Source organism: Pygocentrus nattereri, chromosome 8, assembly GCF_015220715.1.
Source record: "Pygocentrus nattereri isolate fPygNat1 chromosome 8, fPygNat1.pri, whole genome shotgun sequence".
Lineage (NCBI taxonomy): Eukaryota > Metazoa > Chordata > Actinopteri > Characiformes > Serrasalmidae > Pygocentrus > Pygocentrus nattereri.
Window position 1 is genome coordinate 2,670,402 of NC_051218.1, and position 26,198 is coordinate 2,696,599.

The 26,198-nt window shown below is 42.2% G+C and overlaps 1 protein-coding gene and 1 non-coding gene across 3 annotated transcripts in view; both read right to left on the reverse strand.

The window, feature by feature from the left end:
* Positions 1–17,795, reverse strand: part of mpped2 (metallophosphoesterase domain containing 2b) — a 60,773-nt gene extending 42,978 nt beyond the window's left edge. The window contains exons 1-4 of one of the 2 annotated variants that reach the window (XM_017688466.2): positions 17,391–17,795; positions 15,323–15,558; positions 11,203–11,384; positions 6,600–6,825 (exon numbers count right to left, since the gene is read on the reverse strand). In XM_017688466.2, coding sequence (XP_017543955.1) covers positions 6,600–6,825; positions 11,203–11,384; positions 15,323–15,450 — 536 coding nt within the window. In that variant the 5' untranslated portion in view covers positions 15,451–15,558; positions 17,391–17,795. Of the gene's footprint in view, positions 1–6,599; positions 6,826–11,202; positions 11,385–15,322; positions 15,559–17,082; positions 17,211–17,390 lie in introns of those variants that run through there. The other variant, XM_017688467.2, reaches the window with a different exon arrangement.
* LOC119263936 lies at positions 4,251–4,366 on the reverse strand. The gene has a single exon (XR_005130650.1). It is a non-coding gene; the product is annotated as a U5 spliceosomal RNA (small nuclear RNA).
* Positions 17,796–26,198: the final 8,403 nt, after the last annotated feature.

Below are 26,198 nucleotides of genomic sequence, written 5' to 3' on the forward strand. Positions count from 1 at the left end.
ATATAAATCTAAATCTAATACCACCAATTTATTCATGTTTCATTCCTGGCCTACAAGTTATTCTGTACCTGAATTTCTAGCATGCTGAGAGTTGCTGTTCATAAGTGATCATCTGTTAAATTACAAGGATGCTCAGCATTGTTGGACCACTGGATGTGTGCACAAGATACCATTTGTTATCACAATATTGACCTTTGCAATCCTAATATTGCAGAATGCTGCAATATGCAAATGAGCCCTCTAACAAATTACAACTGTGAACATGCACACCAAACCTCACACGATTCAAATGAACTGATGCGTTAGATTCACGGATTCAATAAATGTGTTTTAATATATGGTGATATATATTAATGCAACACTATTAATGTAACAATGGCACAGACACCTATGAACTATTGCGATCAATTGGTGGATCTTCAGACACAGAGTGATGGACCTGCTCAGCTCATAACTGGCAACCGTCCACAACACCCAAATCAACCGCACTGGTGACACTGAGACAATGGCCTTTTAACAGTCAATATCAGTAGAGAAGCTTTTTAGTCTGTGAGAGAGGCGGTGCTCTGGCTACCTCCCGCAGCTACAGTAACAGAAACATGAGGACAATGTAGGAATGGTAATGGAATCATGGAGTGGGGGGGTGGAGAGGGGGTGGAGGGGGGGGCGGGTGTTGATGAATGGTCACCGGAAAAACGGTCGATAGAAATCAGAACAGTACCCATGACTAGCACAGCAAATCCCCAATGCTTAAACCATATAAAGCAAAGCGTTCTAAATTTGCACAACGAGCGTGTCTGGCTGATAATAATGATATTGATATCGGTGCGACAAATATGCCCTCTTTTTTTCAGTCCTGGTGGAGAAATTAGGCAGCAGCTCGAAGCAGCCACGAGTCATTTGTTGCTGTTGTTATCCCGGACCCCTCGCTGGTATGCTTACCGTAATATACATTAGCCCGGGGGACTAAGCTGTGCTATGGTTTCCACGGCAACACCGAGATACGCCCCCTCCCCCCCAGTCTCTCTTGTGGCTTGGCTTTACAAGCTCTCGCCCAATGCGAACTCGGGTCACATGACTGGTGTCTGCTTCCCTAAGAGGATTAGGGGGAAAGTCTTTGATTTTCAAAAGCCGGCCGACGGCTTGGCCCAACCTGCTTATTCCTCAATCAAACCAATCATGGCTGCTCGAGGGAATATGCATATACATATATATGCATGTATGCAGCCCACGCTTATCTCAGAATATCTAGCATATTGTTAAGGGGATTACCCAAGTGTAAAGTTATCAGGATAGCTTTGCGCAAGCCTTGACTCTAGAATAGAAAAAAAAAAAAAAAACGTCTCCTTTCATGATGGGATATAGAAGACCAGTGTGGACCAATGATGTCTGAATAATCAACATCATCAGCCTCGTCTGGGTCAAAGGCAGAGAGAAGGTCAGCACCACCACAAAACAAAAGCATGATAAATAAATAAACAGATAAAAAAAAAAGGAAGCGTTTGTGCGTCTGCTGGCCCCACACACAGACAGGGCCGCTGAGAGTCAAGCCTGGCTGAGCTCTTTGTGCCGAGAAGAATGAGGCGGTGGAAATGACCTCCGCGCTCGTTGAGGCCCGGGGTCACGCAGGTCAGCGCGGCCCACTGTGAGCGTACCCTTGGAGGGGAACGGCGAGGTCGGCCGAACGTCTGATCCATGCTCCCAACAAAGAGCCAGGATGTTCTGGAACAAAGGCCACTTCCTGCGGGAGAGACTGGGGGAAAAAAAAAAAGACACGACCAAACAGCCCCCTCGACCCCACATGGCCGCCTTTCTCCCGCTCCTAACCAAGAATCTAATTTCCTTTAGACAGTCAAAGAGCGCCAGATATTTGTTTTTTTCGCTCCGCGGGCTTCTCGCTCTGCTTGCAATCTCCACTACTGTGCGCTGCAACTGCTCTCAAACAGCGTTTTTATCAGAAGGAGAATTTGTTGGAGCCTCAGCCTCGCTACAAAAGCACACATTCATGATAGCCTGTTCCAAGGGCATATGGTAACAGGAGCAGCAAAGAGGAAAAAAGTCTATAAGCTTGTCTTAATTACAGAATCTCACAGAAAGGCTGAACACAAAGACCCCAAATGAAAGAAAAGGACGCCTCATTCTACGCGTATTCATTTGAAGTGGGTTGGATCACAGGAATACTTTTAATTATAAAACCATCACAATACTAAAATCTGATTGGCACGTCTACAGTCATTGTAAAATATTGTTTTATTATGATTTGAATGATGTAAACATACTAACATCACTTGAATTCCGTATTAGTATAAACCAGCGGCGGTTTGTGTGGTTAACAATAGGCGGTTTAGCAACGATGTTGTTGTAGAAGAACTATTTACTGTGACTACTCAATTATTTATTGAGCATTTCTGGTCATTGCTTTTAAAACAATAAGCCACTAAAGGTTCAGCACTCGTGATTTGACTCCACTTAGCATGCCTAACGTTACTGAATCAGGAAAAAACTAATTAAAAAAAAAAAAAGACTGCACCATGGCCATTCTTGTGCCGTACTGCTTCATTTTGTCCTGATATGAAGTTCCAAGTAGACTTGTGTTGAATTTTAACGTCTAGTCGCAGCATGGCTGCGAATTCTTCAGTCAGGGTCAGATGTTATAAATCATACTGTTGAAGATCACTCAGTCGCTATGGAGCTGTCCTTGGCAAAGCCTGCTGTTTTTTTTCATCCACACCTGAAATCTCACACAGCTGTGCAGACTCCCCTGGGGAACAACAGGGCACGGCAGGTGAAGGGTTAATCGTTAGGACGGTACGATGTGGATTATATACTTGTGTTGCAACTATACTGCTACCCTGCGATTTAGACATGCATACAATATATTAAAAATGCACTGGTGAATCAATAATGTGACATCGTTAAATCCTGCTCTGCTCAAAGATCACCTTCAAAAAAAAAAAAACAACACTGTGATTGTTTAAAGCTTAATATCACAGCAGGCTGCAATATGGAAATTAAAAGTGCAAAGGCCAATACTGGAGTGATGATTAACAAAACAGCATAAAGTGTAGACCTTGTTCAGGGATTGGCAACCCAAACGTTAAGAAGAGCCACTTTGTCCTTTCAACACCTTGAGAGTTCAGCTATAGCGGCTTTTCTCGCATCTCCAGCAGGAAACTTTTCATCAAATGTGGAATAGTTTCTTGTAAAATGTCTCTCAAATGTTCAGCTTCTCATTCAGATGGAACAGGAGAATTTGAGTGTGAAGCTGGCGAAGAAGAAGCTGACTTCAGCTTCATGACTTTAGTGTTTGACAGTTTCTCGCTACAGATCAGGAAACCAGCTGGAGTGATTATAAACGAGAAATATGTCCATTCGTCTCCAGATTATCGAAGTTCGGCTTTGATCTCTTCATATTCGTTAGGTGCTAACTAGTAAAGACTGTTATCTGCATTGCTACGGTGACCAGCTGTCTAACCTTTGAGGGGTTAGAAGGTGAATCAGCAGTTCTACATTAACTCCAGTGTTTAAGACCCTTTACTGATAAAACTGTGTTGAACGATCAGCAGAGCTTAATTTTACTGTAAAGGAGGATCATTTTATTTCCACCTAAAAAGCTTATTCTGCTGTGGAGCTGCACTAGGGCAATAAATGAGCTGCATGAGGCTCCGGAGCCACATGTTGCCAACCCTGGACTAGTTACAAAATCCATCATTTGACAGATCATGGTTATGCTTCAATTAGGCTTAAATGAAAATGTTTTGAAGCGAAATGTCATTTTGGCATGATGCAGTGGTTTGAGCACTGCTTCCTCAAAAGAACTCCTGGTGATGTGCGATTGGTCAGCAGTTTAATTTAGTCCTTTAGTCCTTTGAAGTGTACTGCTGGCTGGACAATTCATAATTTTTTTTTTTATATCAACATCAATTTTCAAAAAAATCTCATTTTATTCAATGTCATCTCTTAAGATTAAGAGACCCTTATTCCACCTCTGCATTTAACCCATCTGTGAAGTACAACACCACATACACTCTAGTGAGCGCACACACACACACACACACACACACACACACTAGGGGCAGTGAGCACACTTGCCCGGAGCGGTGGGCAGCCCAATCTGCAGTGCCCGGAGCAGATGGGGGTTGGGTGTCTTGCTCAAGGACACCTCACTCATGTGTTGTCGGCTCTAGGGATCAAACTGGCGACATTCGGTCAAGAGCCTCCTCCAGGCCACGACTGCCCTTCACAGGTTTAGCTCTGCCAGAGCTGTCAGAGCCTTCAAAAATAAGAACTCGTCAACGTTCCCCTCCACGGAAATCTTTAGTAAAAGGCGAAAGGTTTGTGCATGAACGAAGAGAAACCCGAGCGATCTTAAGCATTAAGAGGGGAAATTTAACCATGCACAGCTCACAAACTGCTAGTCCGGTGCTCTACATGCAATGTTCAAGGAAAAAATGTTCAAGCCCAAAAAAATTCAATTTTCCTCATGGAAAATAATCACATTAAAATTTCAATCAGAAAACCCAGCCAGGAAAATTGATCAGATACCGTATCCCAACCCCCCCCCCCCCAAATTTGGTCAGCCCTAGTCTCAACTCAACATGGTTTTGATACAGCAAAACCAAAAAGGACCTAAAGATGTGCCCCCAACAGCCCCAAGTTAATATATTAGCCACATTCATGATAAATCAATATAATATGAAACAATATGATTCAATACAGTCGAGTCCGGTCCAGTCTTACATTCCGATCTCAAAGATAATCTGCTAAGGTAGAAAACTGCTTAATGTAAAGATGTAGCCATGAGATAAAAGAGAACATCACAATCGAGCCATGTTGTAAGAACACGTCCTGATGGCTGTACATGACTGACTCTGTACAAGCCTTTGAGTCAGTCCGCTCTGCACTTAATTCCACCTACGAGCCTTCATTCAAACATATGCTGGTCCCAGCTTAAGACATTTGCTAAGAAAATGTCCACAAAACAGTGCCAGCACATGCCAATTAACTGAAACAAAGAAAGAAAGCCCCCTCTGCTTTCAAACCAACAGATGCATGAATGGCCTCAATGCAGTACAGCTAAGCTCTGCGGAGCTCCTTCAAAGCCAACTGCAACCACCAGCCTTATTTTAGTCTTACACAAACATAGCTTGAAGTCAGCAGAGCATGGCGTGGGCTTGCTGTGTCTAACTGTGTCGTGGTGATCTTGGGGGAGAAAAGGAGTTCAGCTAAAATTCTGAAGGTAGATTAAAAAAAAAAAAAAAAAAAAAAAAAAAAAAAAAAAGGGTTTCAACAGATAAGAGTCAATGTGCATCTTTCATTAGAAACTCAATTACAAACATCTGAAGCTGACCCTTAAAAATCCTAAAGCTTATTGAAAACCCATAGCTGGGAATAGTTGATGGCCCTTGATAAAGCACTTGCTGGCAATGCAAATTCCTCTCTTTCATTTATCGTTCACCACCAGGAAATAATGACTCACAATTAGCTCTTTTGTTAAATCAGCAATAATTCAGGGCTTCCCTGGTGGACAAAACCAAGAACCAGCATTTGGCCGATATTGCTTCAGTGTCACTGGGCAAAAGACTAATTTTAGAAAGGTTTGTGTTTGTCCATCTCCTTCTGAGCATTCTGACTCAATACAAGAAGTCGTGCCCAAACGTTTGAACACCTCTGGTAAAATAAACACGTTTTGTTGGTAAATTAACACCTCCTCCAAAGAACACACTTAAATATAACATTTCTCTGTCAATTTTAGTGCACAGTTTCTATTTATGTGCTGAGTTTAACAAAAATATTGCATAAAATGTAAAATGTGCCACAGCTTTAGAGTTCAATTCAACAAATAAGCAATATTTGTGCCTTACAATGAGCAGCAATGTTCACTTATTTTCACTTAGAAAATCAACAAACATGTTATTTGACCAGCAGCGCCCAAACTCTTCCAAACAACGGAATTCCCAGTGGTGGACTGTGCCATGGATTTGTGGCCCCTGATCAAACAAAACATGCCTCATGTCTGAAGTTTGCTTCTTTAGCCTTGTACATTTGCGTTAGCTAAGAAGTAATAGACGCTTATACCCCTCTGCAAACTGCAGGACTAAAATCATTGCACATTTGCTTCAAACCACGTTGTATAGATCCTTTTATGTGGTTTGACACTGACATGACAACAGTGTGCACAAAATTAAGGCTTCTACTCCAGGTGAACACTATGATGAAAACATTTCACAATACTTCTAGACATTTTTACAACACACAGCATGCATCAAATCATCTTTTTAAGGTTTGAAAAGCAGGAAAAAAAAAGAAAAAGCATCAGTGTTGCCACATTTCAACAAATCAGCAACTGGAAATCCACTAAAACAGGACTAACCAGGCTCTGTGTGTAACAAAACATGCTGCTGGTCAGTTCCTTAAGTACTCACTACACTGACGATGCTCCAAAAACCATATTGTGGCGTAATTATCATGATAACGATAAACCTCCTCATATTTCCAGCCCCTACTGCTGGTTTTATCTATGTCATGTACTTAAATCCATTTTAAGCAAGTGCATCAGTGACCAGCATCGCACAACCAGACACAGAACAAAAACTCACCATGGTGTCCCGTATATCCTGAATCCTTTGACCATGACCTCAGAGTCCTGCAGGTAGATGCAGTTCGAAAGGAGTGACTGAACATTATCAAAGTCCTCAGGCCGCAGCTTGGACACGGAGGGGAAGCGATAGTAGTCCTGCTTGACCAGTTCAGCCATGAAGTCCTTATCGAACGTCAGCTCATGGTTTCCAGCAATGACTACTTTGAACTCGTAGGGGAGAGTGCCTGCAGATGGACAAGGAAACCTTTCATGGCTGCAGTATCTGTTAGAATAAAACATCGGGCCATCGTACTCAAATTTAATAATCTATTAAAATCATTAAAATATGCCTTCTCAATGCCACATAATATTTAGATCAGGTTTTTTTAAAGTGTTGTTAAAGGCCTCTAAAGCTACGTTCACATTACAAGACTCGTTGCTCAAATCCGGTCTCTCTGACTCGACGGTTCGCCCTCGTTTAGGTAAGACACTCAAATCTGTCATTAATGTGATGAACCGGCCTGAACTGACCCTCATGAGCTCCTCCTACTCAGTAACGTCACGTGACTGAATCACTGCATCATCAGCACCAACTAACGAGCAGAACGAGCTTCGCTGAGAAGATCATTAACTCTGATCAGCTCTCAGCTTCATTATTAGAGCCAGACGAAGGAGAAAAAGGTGAGACGAGCTGCTTTTCCATCGTTTACAGGCTTTAACGTCTGTTTGGCGCTATTGCCATGGTAACGCTGAATGATGGCGCAGACGCAGTGGGGAAAAAGCACATGAATTCCAATCTGAGTGTCACGTGGCCACGAATCGGATACGTATCCGATGTAGGACCACCTATGAAAGCAACTCCGGTCAGATTTGAAAAGATCAGATTTGTGTGTCCACACGGCCCTGAAAACACCAGATCTGAGTCACGTTAGGGCAATAAATCGGATCTGAGCGACTTCAACCTGGTAATGTGAACGTAGTTCTGTAAGCATTAAACTGAAGCATTAAAGTATTTTGGAATCTTTGAAAAGCCATGCATGGTTTTTAATGCTTTACTAAAATTCATTTTAGTTGTTTAACCTTTTTAAAACCTCTGATTAACCATCACATTCTGCAGTGAATTAAAGGAACAGATACGACGTCCAAGCCGGGACAAATGCACTGTGTAAAAGTACCGTGTTAATATGTGGAAATGTGACCCAAGCAACTCCATAAGCTCAGTGCCTGAACATGAGAGAGTGGGTGTGTCAATGTCTGGCCAGTACAATTAATTGCGCATTAGTCAGATTTGCAATTCTGGCCTCTGAAGTTAGTTGCAAAACACTGAGATTAATGCATTCCTTTTTTCAGTCCTTCTAAGCTGTTTAGCAATCAAGAACGTCTAGCTGTAAACAGCCCTAATCAATAAATTAGTGATCACACATCAGATATTCCAGCTTGCGCCAAATCACATGAACCCAAAACTGCACTAAGCACTAAAATGTGCTAAGCACTCATAATAACTACAGTTATCACAGAGCTAGTTTTGAAGATGTGATTTAAAACCTTCTACTGGAAAAGGCTTTTTTTAAATGACAATCATCTTTTGCTCTGGTCTCAATTTGACCCTAACTGGCCATGATCAGCTGTCAGCACACATAAAAGTATATAATAATGTTCACGTTTTGGCCACATCTCATATATTAAATTCAGCAAATGAACAGTAATTGTGTATTTAAAATAAGGTGCAGACGCGTGTTCTCTATAGAGGATGCGCTCACTTTCACAGAACCCATCAAAAATCAACAGAACATGCAATTTGACCAGAGCCTCCCAAACTTTCGCATGACTGTGAACTACACGATAACCTGAATAAACTTATTTACATAACCTGCAATAGTATAAATTTACCCAAGAGACAGACAGGCAGCGGTTGTTCACACTGCTGTCTGTGGAGCGGCTGAGGAAGTTACAAATATAGGACCTTAATCATAAAGAAGAAAAAAAAGCCCATCAACACGGCGAGCATGTACCTAGTACTTAACATTAACTCTGAAACTGATGTCTGGGCATGTAACTGCTGACGCTTCAAAATCATCCGGCACCAGCTGAGCTGCTGAACGCGAAGAAACATTTACTCAAATCAACAGAGGGGAAGGCCTCTGGTGCATGAATATGCAATTATACTATAACATTATCAGTAATCAAAAGGCAGGAAACTGCTGTTTTACATAATTGCAGCCTTTGTTCTAGGGATGCACCAATATGGGAATTCTGGGCCGATGTCAATATCCAATATTTTCCCTGTACATATCCACTGATATATGTATATGTATTTGTAAAACATACAAACGGGGACCTATATAAGCATTTCTCAGAAATGTAGCATTTCTTTTAGCATTTATATATTGCACAGGCTTGTAAATGCAAATAAGTAAGTAGATATTTTAGCAGAGTAGCCAAGCAGTCCGTACGATTTTACTCAGAAAATGCATAAAATATTGGAATTATCAGTCAAATCTATAGATCAACATGACCCCAATATCAACAAGCATCCCTACTATGCTCCTTTTAAATAGGAATGGAGCTTTTCTGCTATACCTCACAGACACTGGATTGTTTTTTTTTGGGTTTTTTTTTTGGGGGGGGGGGGTAGAAAGTATGCTTAAAAACAACATTGCTCTTAAATGCTTAGATCAAAGACTGAATTGAATACCCCCTCACACACATACACACAGATACACACACACACACACACACACACACACACACTCCTCTTTTGATGCTCTACTTGCACAATCTGGAACATTGTGCTTACATTTATCACACCAGGATCATCAGTAGGGCACAAATCATCATCAGGGACAGTACACACCCCAGCACAGACTCTTCACACTCCTACCTTCAGGCAGACGTTACAGGAGTGTGAAGTCCAGGACGACTAGACTGACCAACAGTTTCTATTCACAGGCCATCAGGCTGGTGAACACCTCACTAACTACCTCTTACCCCCTCCCAGTCTGAACTGGTTTAACCTTCCACTCAACAACTGCACCTTACCTGCACTGCACTGCTGCTGTTAGAACAACACTGTTTACATCTATTACTGCACAAACAGTATTGTTTACTGTTTACATCTGTTTTCATCTGTCACTTGATGCACTTTATGAACAGCTGCTCCACTTATTTGCACATACGCACGTGTAACTTTAATTTTATTTCAACTTTGCACATACTCTACACTTTGCTTTTACTTTTTACTGCTGTTTTTTTAGAGTTATTCTTATATTTTCTTTTTTTTTATTCTCTTAAGAGTATATATGGTGAATGGAGGAACAGCAAAGTAAGAATTTCATTGTACAGTGCAACTGCCTGTTCTGCTGTGCACATGACAATAAAACTCTTGAATCTCGACTCTAGTATCGTGTATATCCTACCTCAGTAACTGCTGTTCTCACGCATGTTATCTGACTGCGTAAACTCACAGATCACAGCATGTTAAATATCTTTGCACCTTATTCCACAACCCTACCACATGCTCAGAAATGAGTGCTGTGTCTGTCTTTTTTTATTTATTATACCGTTTTTTTTTTGCACACTTGCACTTTGCACTGCCTATTTTGTCCCGTGTTGCACCTGGAGGACCGTAATTTCACTCCACTGAGTACAGATGAAATGACAACAAAAGCCTCTTGATTTAAGATTAAGATCAAAAGACCCTTTTTAGTCCCACAACGGGGAAATTTCACCTCCGCATTTAACCCATCAGTGAAGTGAAACACCACATACACACTAGTGAGCACACACACACACTAGGGGGCAGTGAGCACACTTGCCCGGAGCGGTGGGCAGCCCAATCCGCAGCGCCCGGGGAGCAGTTGGGGGTTAGGTGTCTTGATCAAGGACACCTCAGTCATGTGCTGTCGGCTCTAGGGATCGAGCCGGCGACCTTCCGGTCACGAGGCTGGTTCCCTGACCTCCAGCCCATGACTGCCCACTCATATGCGAGTTTAGTTAAACAAATTTTGTGTATTTTCCCATTTAAAATAACTTAACACCTAAAAATAAGCAAGACCTTTAAAGACTTCAATATGAAATGTGCTTGTGTACTTTTTGAATGTTTTATTTTCTTCCACTACGTTCAATTCAGCAAATAAAGAGTGCTTGTGCTTGAAAATGTGCAGAAATGTGTTCGTATGTTGTGAAATGTTAATGTACTTTCACTTAAATCATGAAACAGGACTCTTCATGCTCATTCCCACAGACCGTAATACACTACAGGAAGTGCAGGGGGTGGTCTGGCACCATAAAAAAGAAGTAGCATGGAGATGGAGCTTTAAATGATGGTGGTTCTGCAACAACAGAAAGTGAACCATAACGGTTTGTTTAGTCTAATAATAGTCCATGTACAACAGTTAATTAATTAGCAGCTCTAGTACTGCAACATCCATTCCTGAAGTAAACGTAGGCTTAAAGGCTCACTATCAGACCACAAGAGACTGATGTGCACCGTTAAGTTCATCCTTCAAAGCACAATTCTGTTTTTTGCCCCCTCCTACTCGTGCACTCAATACAGACTGAGTCTGGGGCTGCAGGTTGTGACTCAGTGACCTCAGTACAGTAAAAGGTCAGCAGGTCCTCACCTAACCAGTCGTTAAATTTCTTCACCTCCGACGGCAGCCCCAGCTCAGTGAAGTCACCCGTGTGGAGCAGGACGTCGCCGTACGGCATCTGGATGCCATCCGTCCTCGAGTGCGTGTCCGAGACGCAGACGAAGCGTGTATGACCCGCCGGCTTAGGAGCATCGTAAGGAATGGGTTCCACCCTGAGGAGAACAGCAAGTGAGTCAGGATCAGAATCGTGATTTTCACTGGTTAAACATCATCACCACATTACACACTTCTACACTCAAATACACACTGCATCCCTCATTACTGCTAGTCTGATACTGCCTCACAACATGACAATCACATCTCTCAAAGCTTTATTCTGTATTTTTCCCCTTTTGTGATTTTAAAGGGCTCATACGTTACATTTTTTTTTTTGCTTTTTATTTTGTTCCCTGCAACCCAGAAAAGAAGCGCAATTCATTTGTAGAGTTCAGAACCATTAGCCAACTGTGTTCGCTCACAGAGGAATTAGACCTCTGCATTTAATCCATCCATGCAGTGAATGCACACTAGTGAACACGCACACTAGGGGGCAGTGCACACACTTTGCCAGAGCGGTGGGCAGCCCTATCCACAGCGCCTGGGGAGCAGTTGGGGGTTAGGTGCCTTGCTCAAGAGCACTTCAGTCATGTTCCGTCAGCTGAGGGGATTGAACTGGCCACCTTCTGGTCACAAGGCTGGTTTTTACATTTTTCATTGTGCAACATGTTCCTAAGTGCAATACAGATTTTATACAACTCTTATTTTATTATTCTCGTTAATTTGTTGTAAATAGTCTAGAGATTTAGCTTTAATTTTTATTATTTATAATGTTGATAATGTTTATACTGTTTCCTGTTCCTATTACTGAGTGCCGTACTCCTGTTACTCTGCTCCAGCTGTAATACTGTGAATTTCCCCGCTGTGGGACTAATAAAGGATTATCTTATCTTATCTTATCTTAACCCGACATGGTTCCAACCTCGCTTTGTTTTTATTACCGTTTCTCACTTGCGCATATTCAAATGACTCTTGATCTGATTGGCTGTCTTGTATGGGGTCTTGTTCAAAAAGAAATACAGGTTGAAACACTCCTTATAACTTACAACTACTGCTGTAGGCCCAATAGGCAGATTTGTGTAAATGTGTAGGTTTTTGTGACGTCACAAAAACAATGAATTCAAAGCAGGATGTTTTTTTCCAGCTTAATTTCCATATTTTGACTATATGGACTGGGCACTGAATGTTAAAGTTTCAAAACATACCATGTTTACATGCTACATCAAACCATTTTGGTTTTCCATGCCACTGGCCCTTTAACAAAACAGTCATATTACTCTGTAAGAAAGGCTGGTCAATATGACGACTGGATATTTATCGCTATTATGATAAAGTAGGTCACCATATGCTTTTCTGAGAATATCATAGATAGGATCAGTGCTTAAAGAATACTAACCGACTGCTTTTTTCATTACAAAGTATAATTAGACCTGCTTAACTGGATTTAGTGCAGTATGGTATTGGATTGTTGAATAAAAATGATTTTAGTTTTTTTTTTTTTTAATAAATGTGGCACTTTTTGTTTCTTTTACCCTTACTTTTGTTCCACCAGATGCCAGAAAACAATATTATGATATATAATATATCGGGTCACTCACGCCAACTCCTAAGCACTCAAAACAACACAATTAAGTTTACAGACTGGCAGATCAGCCAAGCTCATTATGAATTTATATTTTCATTAAAAGCTTTCACAACATGCCGAGACATTACGACGTTACAAATAAAGGTACTTCGCAGGTACATTTTTCATTCATCAAAATACAAACAGTGTAAATGTTCCCGTATTTGTACCTTTTCATAACCGAATGTTTTAAAACAGAATAAAATAAAAGCCTGGAGGCGAGGCGGGGTGTGTGGCGTCAGTATATCATCTCAGTGGATTATGGTTCAGTTATGATCCCTGACTAAAGGGACTGAGATGGACCCTTGAGGGAACCCCCCCAGTGACGAGAGGTGTACGGCCCTAGTTTCATACTTTTTTCTGAGAGTGTACAGAACAGTGAATGTAGTGGTTAGATAAACCATAACCATTAAATCAACAGTATAGGTTGGTCCATGAAAACACCAACGATTATGTTAACCAACTTCACGTCTACATCTGAGCAGCAAGCTTAAAATACTATGTAAAGATCAAAAGTGGATGTTGCTGACATGGCAAAAGGAGAAGCAGCCTATAGACAACTTTGATCCAAGTACGACCGGTAAAGGTGTGGTCAGTCTCCTATTATTACTTTATTATAGGAATAAGCACGCTTTCATGCCCAGGCACTGACCTACAGTACGGCCTGAACTGGTAAAAAAAACATCACTGTAACAAATCAAAGCGGGAGCTTTGACCAGGTCAGTCCACCTTCCTGACAATGGATATCTGGGAAATGCAAGGTCACTTTATGGCCTTGCTACACTATTAGACGGCACTGTATGGTACATGTTCTGTGCACCTGCACAGACAATCTAAAATGCTCAGTAAACGGACTCGTAACTCCATTTCTTCCTTTTTTTTAACCTGCCATTTATGGACAGAGCGATAGAAATAGCCCAAAATTACGTTACATTAAAGTACACTAAAAGGGCCAATTTCCTGTAATTTCTTTGTGTTTTATATCTTCCCCTGAGACCCACTTATGACATTTATCTGGCCTCATGTGCCAAAAACAGTCCTAATTCATTTTTATGTGACCATATTCCAGCCTCTCTTTATCGCTCAGAATTAAACAGGCCGAGTTTGGCACTGTCTCTTTAAGACATGTAAATGAGCTCCATTCTGACTGGCTTCATTCAAAAACCAATATGGGCTGAAACAGGACTTCAGTGTGAGTGGGTGGGGCTACATTTCTGTAGGCATGAATAAGCCATTCTATACAAATGACATCACAAAAACAGAATTTAACACAGGCTATTTTCGCAGCTCAGTTTGCATAAATGAACTGGGGAGGGAATGTTTTTAAACAACGGTGTCAAACTTTTATTTTAAAAAAGCCAGGAAAATGTGATTTTTCATGATATGAGCCCTTTAAAATATTCCCTGTCTTTTATAAAGTTATCATTTCAGACATAAAACTAAAGTTAATAGTGACGAATTGGTGCAACATCTTGCTGTAAAGGGAAATTTTTCCCCAATCGAGGCCAAGCCGCTGCGCTAATACACATGCTTTATCCAAAATGTCACATCCATGACATCTCTCTCCATCTCCCCTTTTCTCCAGAGCCTTTAATTGTGCAGTTAGGTCCCACTGGAGGCAGTGGAGGTCCGGGCTAATCAGCCTGCTCCATTCTTCTCCATCCCAACGCCCCTCATTAGACCATCATCAGCATCAGTCAATAGCCACCTCACTGAAAGCTGAGCTCTGCCCCGCAGGTCAAAGAGCCATTGTTAAAGGGCTAATCAACTGAACTAACCTTTGACCCTCTCCTGGTTAATAAGTACAGGAACAAGACGGCAGCCTTGCGTCGCACACGCCAAAACATTTTCATTATCGTTACAGAGGACAATGGGCACAAAAGGTGGAACCCAATGTCTTGAGTTCTGGTGCTGTACCAGCTGTAAAAGGTTGGATTTTACAGACCAAAAGACCAAAAAAAAGCTTTTTAAACGCAGCATCTGCAGCGATCATATCTACAGTAGTTCACTCTTAGCTTCACGAAGTTAAATCCTTGGCTCTACACTTCATTCCAATCTGAGATACCGGCCATTCAACGCACATGAAATTTAAGGAGCTCTGTCAGAAACACGCGAGTTCTACGGATAAAAGAACAAGAGTACAGAAAATCCGAACATATGACCTACACACAATTACCATAGGAAAAAGAAGGACACTTAATATTTAGCCCCAAAGAAAAAAACCCCTGAAAACTCCACCTCATTCACTGGCAATCCCAAACAAAACCCAGCAGGAATCAGGGACCACCAGGTGGACGTCACAAAAGCAGCCAGATGTCCGTTCTAAACCATCCTTTCAATCAATCGAACCAATCAAGTCAATCTGCCAATTACAGAAGCACTTCCGAACGGCCCAAGCAGGGCCGGACTGAGCGAGCGGGCGGCACTCACATGTGTACGTGGGGGGGCTGGAAGCGGCTCTGGTTGATGTTGTAGTGCGTGAAGGCCTGGGTGGGATTGGAGCTGTACTCATCCACGGAGATGGTCACCTTCCCCTGGGAGGAGCCTTTGCGCGCCATGGCTCCGCTGGCTGGGGCATGGGCAGGTCAGTGAGCAGCAGGTCCGTCCGGCACTGCAGGCATCCTCCAACACCCGCCGCTCTCACCTCACCTGAGCCCCACGCTCACCTGCAAGGAGAGAAAGGAGGGCAGCCGTTAGCTTTTCCGAGGGGCTTTACACAGAGCGCCAGTCCTACACTCCCTCTCTCAGTAACTGAACTCCAACAGCAGGACCTCTTTTGTCTTGTACAGATTTTAACCAGAAGCTCACTCTGCGATATTCGCCTGGGATCAATCTTCTATGCATAATGTAACACAGGACTGCAACTACCCATCATGATGTCCCCACAGAAAACAGATGAAAACAAATAAAATTAGAAGACTTAAGTGAACTACTGCACAACGTGCTGTTACAATTTTATTACTATTGTGACAAAAGGACCAGATCTGAGGATTTCAGTCACATCCAGCCAGTATGCGACCCATTTAACAAGGTGAGGGTTGGTGCTGATACCTAATCAGCATATAGGATCGGCGCAATTTAAGCCACAAGTCAAGACTTACCAGCATGAGAGGAGACAAGTAAAGCATTGTGATGCATAATTGTGATGAAGTTTATAACAAAAACGCGAAATATCGTCATACTGCCCATCCTAGTCTTGACTTCAGGCTTAAGTTATCTAACTCGCTGAGAAACTTCCCCTTACCGAGCGCTTCAGTAAGCAAATTTTCATAGTAAACTGGAAAACTGGGTCACAATCATGCCTCAAAATACACTACGGAACGCTGCTGTTCCATTCCAAAGAGAGCACAATCAGCCATGTGCAACTGGACTTACTTACAGCAGGTGGAACATTGAATAAAAGTCACTGGACCATGTTTTTATCTCCGATTTCGAACATAAGGAGGACTAAACGTGTTGAAGCATCGAGTATCATGATGCTACGTGTCAGCACCCAAGACCGCTCAGCATGGGGCATCCTCAGACCTGGCATAGTAATCTGAGAAAACCTGCTTTGCCCGACATCCAGCAGGTCATTACGGACACACACGCTGCAGGAGAGCAAACCACACTACCAGTGGAACAAACAAGGAGTCCCCCAAATCTTTCTCCTGTATGACCACCATGCACCACTTTGGTTACTGCCCCCAGCAGCCTGGACCAGCGTCGCTCTTAAAACATCTACCTCAGACTAAACTGCTCCAAACTGGCCCATTTCAACGTCCTGCTAGCCCTGCTGTGGACTTGCCACTGTAAATATTTACCTGTCACCAAACGGACAGCGAAGCACAATGAGAGCCTTCAAACCCGCTGCCCGTTCCCTGCCGGCCTGGTCTCAGGCGACGGGTCAGCGGCTCCTGGATCTTCTGAGGGAGCCATTTGCTGCAGGTCGTGCTAACCTTTCGACACAAACTTGAACTCTGCCCTCGGAGGGACCACTCGGAGGAAATAACGCCAGCTAAAGAGCCACTGGTCGGGAGATATTAAGCCCCAGACTCCATAATTGTCCAACAACAGAAAGGTGGCGTCTGACTGGACGTAGTTTTTTTTTTTTTGTACGTTACACACAGGTTATGCAAAACCTGCCCTGCTGAGGCTAAAAAGGTCCACGAAGGTCAGAAAATAACACAATAACAATAAAAAATACGAACCGTTCTGACATCTCTCCGCCCTCTCGCTGTACATTAGACACACTTTCTCGTTTGGCTCGCCGAGGAAAGAAACGGATCAATTAGCCTCAACGCTAGTTACAATGTTACGAGATTCACGCGCGCCTCCCTCGTGCACTCCTTTTATGTGGAGAAGCAGAAAGAGGGGAAAGAGGGGAAACGAGGGGGAAACAGGGGGATGAATGAACGCGAACATATAAACTTGAAGGCTGTGAAATGTTTGAGGGAAAAGCTCCAGCCGGAGGAGGAACCCCTTTCGCTCCTGACCCGCAGAGCCGCCGCGAACTCACCGCTTTTGTGCCTCGCTTTCTTCTTTCCCTCAGCGATGTTTTTGCCTTCCCCCCCCCTAAAAAACGACCTTTTCCCCCGCGAGCTCCAAATGTTGGCGGGTCCGCCGGTCCGTGCAGGTCGACGCTGCCGGACACAGGGCTTCCTTTTTGGACGGGGGGAGCCGGAGAGGTGGAAAGGGCAGAAACCTTCGACCCCCGGGGGTCTCCGTGCTCTGCTGTGGCGCTGAAATGCGACAGACAGACGAGGAAGGAGGGAGACGGAGCACAGCAGAGACTCGATGTCGTAGGAGGAGGAGGAGGAGGAGGAGGGAAAAAGAGGAGGAAGAAGAGGAGGAGGAGGGGTCAGAGAGCACGACAGCAGTGGCCTGGCTGCCATCACGCCCAGGTGGAGGAAGTTACGGCCGTTTTGCTGAAGCTCGGACACGACTAATTCACTAAAGACCAGTTAGAAGCAGCGAAATGTGAAGAAAGGCGGGCAGATGTGCAGCCTGCACGGGGGAAGAGGCTGCAGAGGGCAGCCTGTTAGGTGATCAGATCCCTTGTTAGGCTCGTGGAAGTGTCAGAATATGGATTTGTCTTTTATTATTATTATTATTATTATTATTATTATTATTATTATTAATTTTATATTTCTTTGTAGAGAAACTTGTCTGGCCGAGGAGAAAAGACTAGTAATTACCAGATTTAAAGAAGACCTTTCTGCCTGATTCCACCACTGAGATGTAAACAAAGCAGTTCAGGGTGTTTTATGTGAAGTGGTTCATTATAGAGGCTCAGGTTTCTTTACAGTGGTGGAGATGGGAACCGGGGGTCACAAACTCTGCAGCCCAAGCATAGCCATTCTATTTACTATCAGAAGCCACACGTCTGAGTTTTGGTGTGTAATGTTTTTTAATGGTAAAATAGAGCTAAATCTTAAAAAGTACGTCTTCTTTGGGTTCTGTTTTGCCTTTGAAACACCACGCATGTTCCTCTGTGCCCTGAAAAGAAGCAAAACAATACGTTTCACGCCAAAACCTTCTCGAAACAGTTGTAAAGCAATGTGCCAGGCAGCTTTTAGAGGCATTAAACTCCTCAGACGTCTGGTTCCTATCGCCACCACTGTGACTCAGTACAGAGAATTTCACCCCGAGACCACTCTGAATGACTTTGTTTACATCTTAACGGCTTAATTACTGAGAAACTTGGAAAATCAGTGCCAGTTTCCTTTTCAGGACGGACTATTGTGATTAAAAAAACTGAGAGTTTATCTCATGTTGATCTTAGTCTGATGGTTTCTTAAAACATTTTCATGATAAACGTAATTTTGGTTTTCTTTTTGTTAAAAATGAGCTTCTAAACTGAACTATTGCACAACAATGGGTAAAATTACCTGCAGTAGGTGTCTATAAGGGGCATAGAACACAAAATCACTGCTGCCTTTATGCTGCAAATGTAATACGGTATTCTCCAACAGTTGTGCTGTCATGACTGTTTTACGGTGAGACCTGACATGCGGTTCTGTGACAGACTATGTTACTGCTGTGCGCTTATTTTAATATTGCATTCTTGCATTGCTTTCTAGTTTCCTCCCTCTCAGGGATGCAGGAAAAAGAGGTTAGGATGGCCGGCATACTAGCCATCAAGCTAAGAGGTCAATAATGAATTTACGATAAAAAAATTTACATGCACCTGGCTTGTAACTCACTCACTCATACATGTTTAGCAGGCTGAAGAATCTCCATGGTTGGGCCTAATAACACTCAAGTGACTATTGGTTCCTCATAAAAGTGCATTGCTTCAGTGACACTTTGTGTTGTAGTTGATGAATAATGTTTAAACGCTCATTCATGATTCATGCAATAACCTATGGAACTGTTTTTATGTTTGCACTTGTGTGACGCCCTTCTAAACGCAAAGTGTTTTATGCCATGTTAAAGCATATTATGGGGTTTTTCCACGGCGCACTAGGTCACAAATCTCAAACCGGAACTGCTTGTGCCTTGGTTGAATACTTTTACCTCTCCCAATCTTTAGCTAGTGTGGTCACATGGTTTCTTATGTGAGTCTAGCATAAACAGTGCAAGCAACGGTACCAGAAATGGAGGAGCTTCATTTTCTGATTTACCCTTTATTCTGCTTTTGGTTTTGCAGGCTTTGTTTTGATGCCCCTGCTCAAATGACACATTTTGTAGGTTTTCTAAGTGAAAATAACTGAACACATCCTCTACAGACAACATGCTTTGTCTTAGCATACTGTGGGGAAAACCAAACCTAAAATGAGGCCTGTGCAAGACTTACGGCGCATTTTATATTTTATGTATATGAACAGAAATCGTGCACTAAAATTGGCAGATTTTGGCTTATTTTCCCATAGAAAATGAACAAGACATTAATTTATTTGACTGGGAATGTTTAAACATTTGCATATGGCTGTACGTGAGAGTTATAGACAGCAGTTCTGACCAGAAGTGATGCTGCAAGGTGTTTCTATGATGATTACGTTTGACCAGTCAGTGCTTAGCACCATTTCTAGGTACGCCCTCACACTGTGGCTTGGCACGCTTGGTTCCCCAACAAGAAAGGTAACACAAACACAGCAGTGGAAATGACGCAGTCACAGATTTGTAACTGTTTTGAACAGCGCTGCTCAGTGGGAAAACCCTGTTGTAGATTATTTCTCCCATATCTCAGGTTATATGCACAAAAACACAAAATAACTGGAAAAATATTCTTGTGGTAAAATAACTGGACTACTGCTTTAATGCAAACGGCACACATACACAGATGATTGACTCAGGCACTCATTTGCTTCCACAGGGACTCGGCTGTCACTATTGATGTGAGAGGTATGTGCGTGTGTCTGAGGGAGGGAGAGAGAGATGGGAGAGGTATTCTTTGAGGAACAGAGGGTGATGGAGGCAGGGAAGACACACTGACAGAAGGTTTCACTTCCATGGCAACCAGGCGGCAGTGTGTTTCATGCCTTCTGTCTGAAAGCTTTGTAGAGTGTGTGGCACCATCGGCTATGCGTTCTCCTCCTGCTGCTGAAAGAGAGAGCATCAGTCACATGCTGCTGTTTGCCTCTCCCAGAGCAGCTATGGGCAAACTGAAGCATGAGAATTGTTATTATAGTGCTGTGCAAAAGCCAGAGACCAGCTTTTTCTATATTAAGTCGGCCTAACAAAGCCAAAGTACTGTTTTTCGTTTTACGGGTCGCAATTTTTAGACCCGATTGACAAAATTTTGCAGGATTGTGGAGCCAGAATTCCAGAATACCAGAATAGTATGCTTGTGCTTTTGGGAGCAATCATATGTACAGGTTTCCCACGGTGTTCATTCAAACAAGACTTGTGTTCACACAGGAAATGAATGGCAAAATGTTGAGAAAATTCAAATCTGATCAACTTCAAATTCACAAAGGACGTCTCTCGCACTGCCCCACGTAGGCATTGCGCATACATACTAGCACGTATATATCACACATATTAGCAACCACCTGGGATACCATAGCCAGGGAACTTGTAGAGGGGAGAATCATCACTCTGTAACGTCTTCCACTTTTTCATCCACTAGAGGGCGCTCCCGAGCAAGTCCAAAATGAATAGGTTGAGATGTAGCATTGAAGTAATTTCATTTCTAAATGCTTAAACATTTTTAATGTAAGAAAACATTTATTACCTGAACACAGAGCAGCATAAATCATTTCAACACCTCTGTTATATTTTGAAGAGCATTTGAACTGAATTTGTGGAAGTTAAAAATGATGCTTTGTGTACGTTCATGACTTTAGTGAGTGCAGACAGCCAATAAGCAGCCCCGCTCACCAACCAATCAGTGCTCAGTAGCAGTAATGTTAGCATCCTGCTGCCCAAAACCTGTTTGCTGTAGAAAAAAGGAAGCAACAGGTACATTTTGTTTGCTTTTTTTTACTGAAATACATCCTTCTACTTTCTAAACTTAAAGAAAAGTTCTGGCGAGTGATTTGAAACTATTTTAATTTGTGGTTTTAGCTGTTTAGCTCCATTCGCCCCATTCATTGAGGACTTGCTTGTGGGTGCCCTCTGGCTTTTCGCAGGCTTGTTTTCGATATAATGGGGGAAATAGGAAGAGGCTGTGCTCCTCATACACCGGCTCTGCTATAGCAATGGCAACAAAAAGCCACAACTTAGCAACCACCTGGGATGACAGAGCAATTGCCTAGCGACACCTTCGCAACCATCTGGGATTTCACAGCACTTGTTTTATCGTGCCAGCTTAAAGTTTGTTCATGGGCTTCTGCCTTCTTGTTTAATTTCCAATCAATACAGAGTGTTAAGTAGGTCTGATTTGGAGAAAATATCTAATTGCCATTTCTCTGATCAATATTGCAAATTCATATTTCCACATGAGTGTTTCGTTGCTTCTGATTCATCTAATTTATCTATATGCAGTTTACAAGCTCTATGTTATTAGATTTCATTACCTCAATCATAACTTGTTAATACAATGCTCTTTATAATGTGAGCTGTAGGTATAATGCAATTAGAAAATTGCACCCTTTCAAACTGGCATTTGGATGTGCGACACACAAGCCTCAGGTACAGTGTATAATGTCAAATCAATTGGTATTTAATTTGTGCACTCTACTTTTTTGCACCTACTGCCATGTTACGTCTTCTGTCCTTCCCATCTTAAACCCAACCAGGTACAGCTGCGTCCTCCCAACAGCAGCTGTTACCAAAGATCTCACTGACACTATGTTCTCCTTCAAAGAGACACACAAGCAACTACCCAAACTCACCTTAATGGCCTCATATGTTTCTTTCATGTGCATCTAAATTGACTAAAGGAGATCTTTTTTGAGCAGATTAGATGTACGATAATCCAGGTGCATAAGGAGAGAGAAAGTCAAAGGGGGAAAAAAACAGGAGTTTCCAAAACTTGAGTTCAAAAAGTGATTAAAAGCTGCAGAGGAAATGGGCCTCCTAACAATCACCTGAAAGACCTGGTAGACACCAAAACTGCCCCCATCAGATAAACAGCGCTTAAAGCTTTGATCTTTGAGAGAGAGGAGGAGATCACGCTGCTTCAGATCTGAAAACATCCGCAGGTGTTTCTGTCCATCCTTCCACTGTGAGAAGACCACTCAGCGCTGTGGGTCTGAAAGGACGTGTAGCTTTCAAGAAGCCCTCATTGAGAATGGAGACACACCAAAAAGAACATATCGTTGCTGTCGGAAGAAAACCTTGTATCTCCATTTTTGGCATTTTTCAGTTTTTGACATAATTTGAAAGTGTCTGTTACTCTTTATATGGTTTGTAAATTTTATGATGAATGCCCTAAAAGAAACGACCCAAAATGACACAGGAAAAATTCTGGTTCCATTGACTTACATTGAAAGTAAAGTATGTTTTTTCCTTCTCCTGTAAAGTCACCATTTTGGAGATACGAGGTTTTGTTCCAACAGCAGCGATATGCACAGCCAAACTGGAAATCTGATATGTGGACTAAGGTTTTATGGACCTATCAGTCTACATTTGTAATTGGGATTACTTGGATTGTAAGAAGCAGAAAACAAAACCAACTTCTAAGACTGAACTTTGGTGGTGTGGAAAAATATCCCTGCAGATTTCTTTGCTGAGAGTTTCATTCTTTTCAAGTTTACTGAAAAGAATGGAAGCTGTAATAAAGGCATATTAAATACTCAAAAAAAAACGATACTTTATCAGTTCTTTGTTATGTTCCACTAAATATACGTGTTCTGCTTTTTTCCTGACTCTGAAAAATGAATGGCTGTAACTGACTGTAACTGAAATAAATGTGGTCTCTGACTTTTGCACAATACTGTATTTCACTTTTATGGAGCATCTAACTATAAGAACAAACTTTTTATATACTGAGATGAATATAAGCGGATACTCAATCAGCTTAGGCTTATTCTTAGATGCTTCGTGGAACAGCATTAGGAATTTACTGCATCATACAATATTTAAACTGAGAAATGTTGTTTTATTGAACACAGTGTGCATTTCTTTTAGCAGTAAATGTCATGACTCACAGGCCAGAACCTCAGAGTCCTTTTTCTATATTTATTTTTCTGAAGAAAAAGGTGCTTTGTTTGAGAGACAATTATGTTTTTGTATCTTCATGTCCTCATAGGACCTTTGAAGTCACTCAAGGGCAAAACTTGAGAAAGGAATCTCTGACACATAAACAAGCCTGAATGATGCTAAAATAAAACGCCCAAAGAAAAAGATGACTAATGCAACCAGTCCTTGACACAGAAAGTTTTTCTAGTTTACAGTACAATCCACTCCATTGAACATATGGCCATGGGTCGCCCTTCGAAGTAATGACTAAGAGAACAGATCCATAATCCCAAGGAGATGAATCAATACATCCTAATTCCACAGAATGCACTGTGGCCAGGCACTTTAGGGGAGGACTCCCGACCCTGGCTGACCCCTGCAAAGACGCAACAATTGCAGAAGCCTTCTAGCAACTGTCCTGCAGAAGGCTACTGCCTGTGGGCTGAATGGTGATGAAGCGCACAGGTGCTTGGTTTACCATTTACAGCTCGATTTAGCAACTTACTGACTTCCTGATGATAAATGTGAAAATTGGTCACTGTGCTGGTGATTAAAGGGCCCATACGCGACATTTTTCCCTGTCCATTTCTGAATGTTGTGTGTGTTTACGTGCCACAAGCAGTCCGAATTTACTTATGACTATTTTTCAACCTCGTAGTATTAAGCGGTCAGTTTTTGTTACCGTGCCTTTAAGAGTGATACATGTAAATGAGCTATGTTCTGATTGGCTGTCCTTTTTATTGTGCCTCTTTCAAAAAGCAGCCCAGGCTGAAACAGTCCAACGGCTGTAGGCTGAACAGGCGAGTGTGTAAATGTGCAACAACAAGAAATTCCAAGCTTAGTAGAGTGGATATTCAGGAGATTCAGGAGAATTCCCGGTGGGCTGGTGGTGTTTTGGAGTGGTTACTGTGAGCTACTGTTTAAACTCACACAATTAAGCGCAAGAACGCTCAGACAAACTATAAATGCTACAGGAAAATGTTTATCTGTAGTAATTTAGGGGTTAAACCTGTGGCCTGAGGCTGAAGTCTCTTATTCTTATTCTCATTTCCTGTTCCACCTTAAATGAGGTGGCAATTACATTCAGGTGCCTGTATGAGTTTAAGGTGGAACTGAAATTTGAATAAGAAGCTCAGCCATAAGAGATTAGCGTATCAAATTCAGCGCAAGGATGTGAATCTGGTGCTGGCTGACGCAACAGGCAGAGCTCTACGGAGTTCATTACTGTTTTTGCATTGCTGATGTTCTGATTTCCATCAGGTGAAGATGGACAGCAGAGGCAAGAACCGCAAAAAACAGGGTGGTGCTGAGAAGACATGAATGAAAACTCTACTTATGGAGACTATCCAAGCAGGTGGGCAGGGAGAAATGCTGACCATAACAACCTAACATTAGTTTGTAGCATGTTGACTGTCCTGATTATGTCACATTTAAGATAAAAGCTTTTGACAGTTTTCCTTTTATCACGTTGCCACCTTTGTTATCTCAGTGTAGCATATAGGTAATAAATAAGAGTACGAAATAAAGAAGATAAAAAGATAAGAGAAATTTATTTTGTACAAAAGCAATGTTGCATGTGTGAGACACATACTCATATACTGCTATATATATATATATATATATATATATATATATATATATATATATATATATATATATATATGTCTTGCTCATTGTCCACTTAATCAGCTCCACTTACTGTATAGCTGCACTCTGTAGTTCTACAGTTACAGACTGTAGTCCATCTGTTTCTCTGATACTCTGTTACCCTGTTCTTCAGTGGTCAGGACCCCCATGGACCCTCACAGAGCAGGTACTGTTTAGGTGGTGGATCATTCTCAGCACTGCAGTAACACTGACGTGGTGGTGGTGTGTTAGTGTGTGTTGTGCTGGTACGAGTGGATCAGACACATCAGTGCTGCTGGAGTTTTTAAGCACTGTGTCCACTCACTGTCCACTCTATTAGTCGCACCTGTATTGTTGGTCCACCCTGTAGATATAAAGCCAGACATGATAGCCCATCTCTTGCTAATTGTCCTTTATCAGTGGTCACAGGACTATTCAGTCCAGCAGCAACACTGAGGTGTATATATATATATATATATATATATATATATATATATATATATATACATGTGTGTGTGTGTGTGTGTGTGTGTATATATATATATATATACCTACTTACCAGTCTACGATTATAGACTGAAGTCCGTCTGGTAGCAGAATGTACATGTGTACTGAGCACACGTCAGTGTCACTGCTAGGTTGAGCGTGACCCACCACCCAAAACCTTCCAGCTGAAGCAGCTCTGTGGTCAGAAACTGACCAGTGATGAAGGGCTAGAAGATGACTTACCCAAACAGAGCATCAAAAGATAAGCTACAGTCTTTAACTGTGCACAAGCAAGGAGCTACAAGGGAAGGGTTTCTAATATAGTGGCCAGTGAGTGTGTAGCTGTATCACCAATATTCAGCTGAAAGCCAATCTGACGTTGCGTGCGCCGTGTTGAAACTTTACCTTCGATCTGTTGTGTCTGTGGTTTAACCAGTTAAAGTATTTGGTTCATTTCAGTTTTATGGTCCAGTAAGTAGATTTTGAGGCCGATAAAAATGAAAACAACAGCAGCCACAGCAATAACTTACTCTGACCTGAATGCTTCATCTCACAGGAGCAAAATATAAACCAGGGTGCTACAGATGCTGCATCATCGGAGACGGAGATATAAACGAGTAACTCGCGCTACTGAAAGGTTCACGTC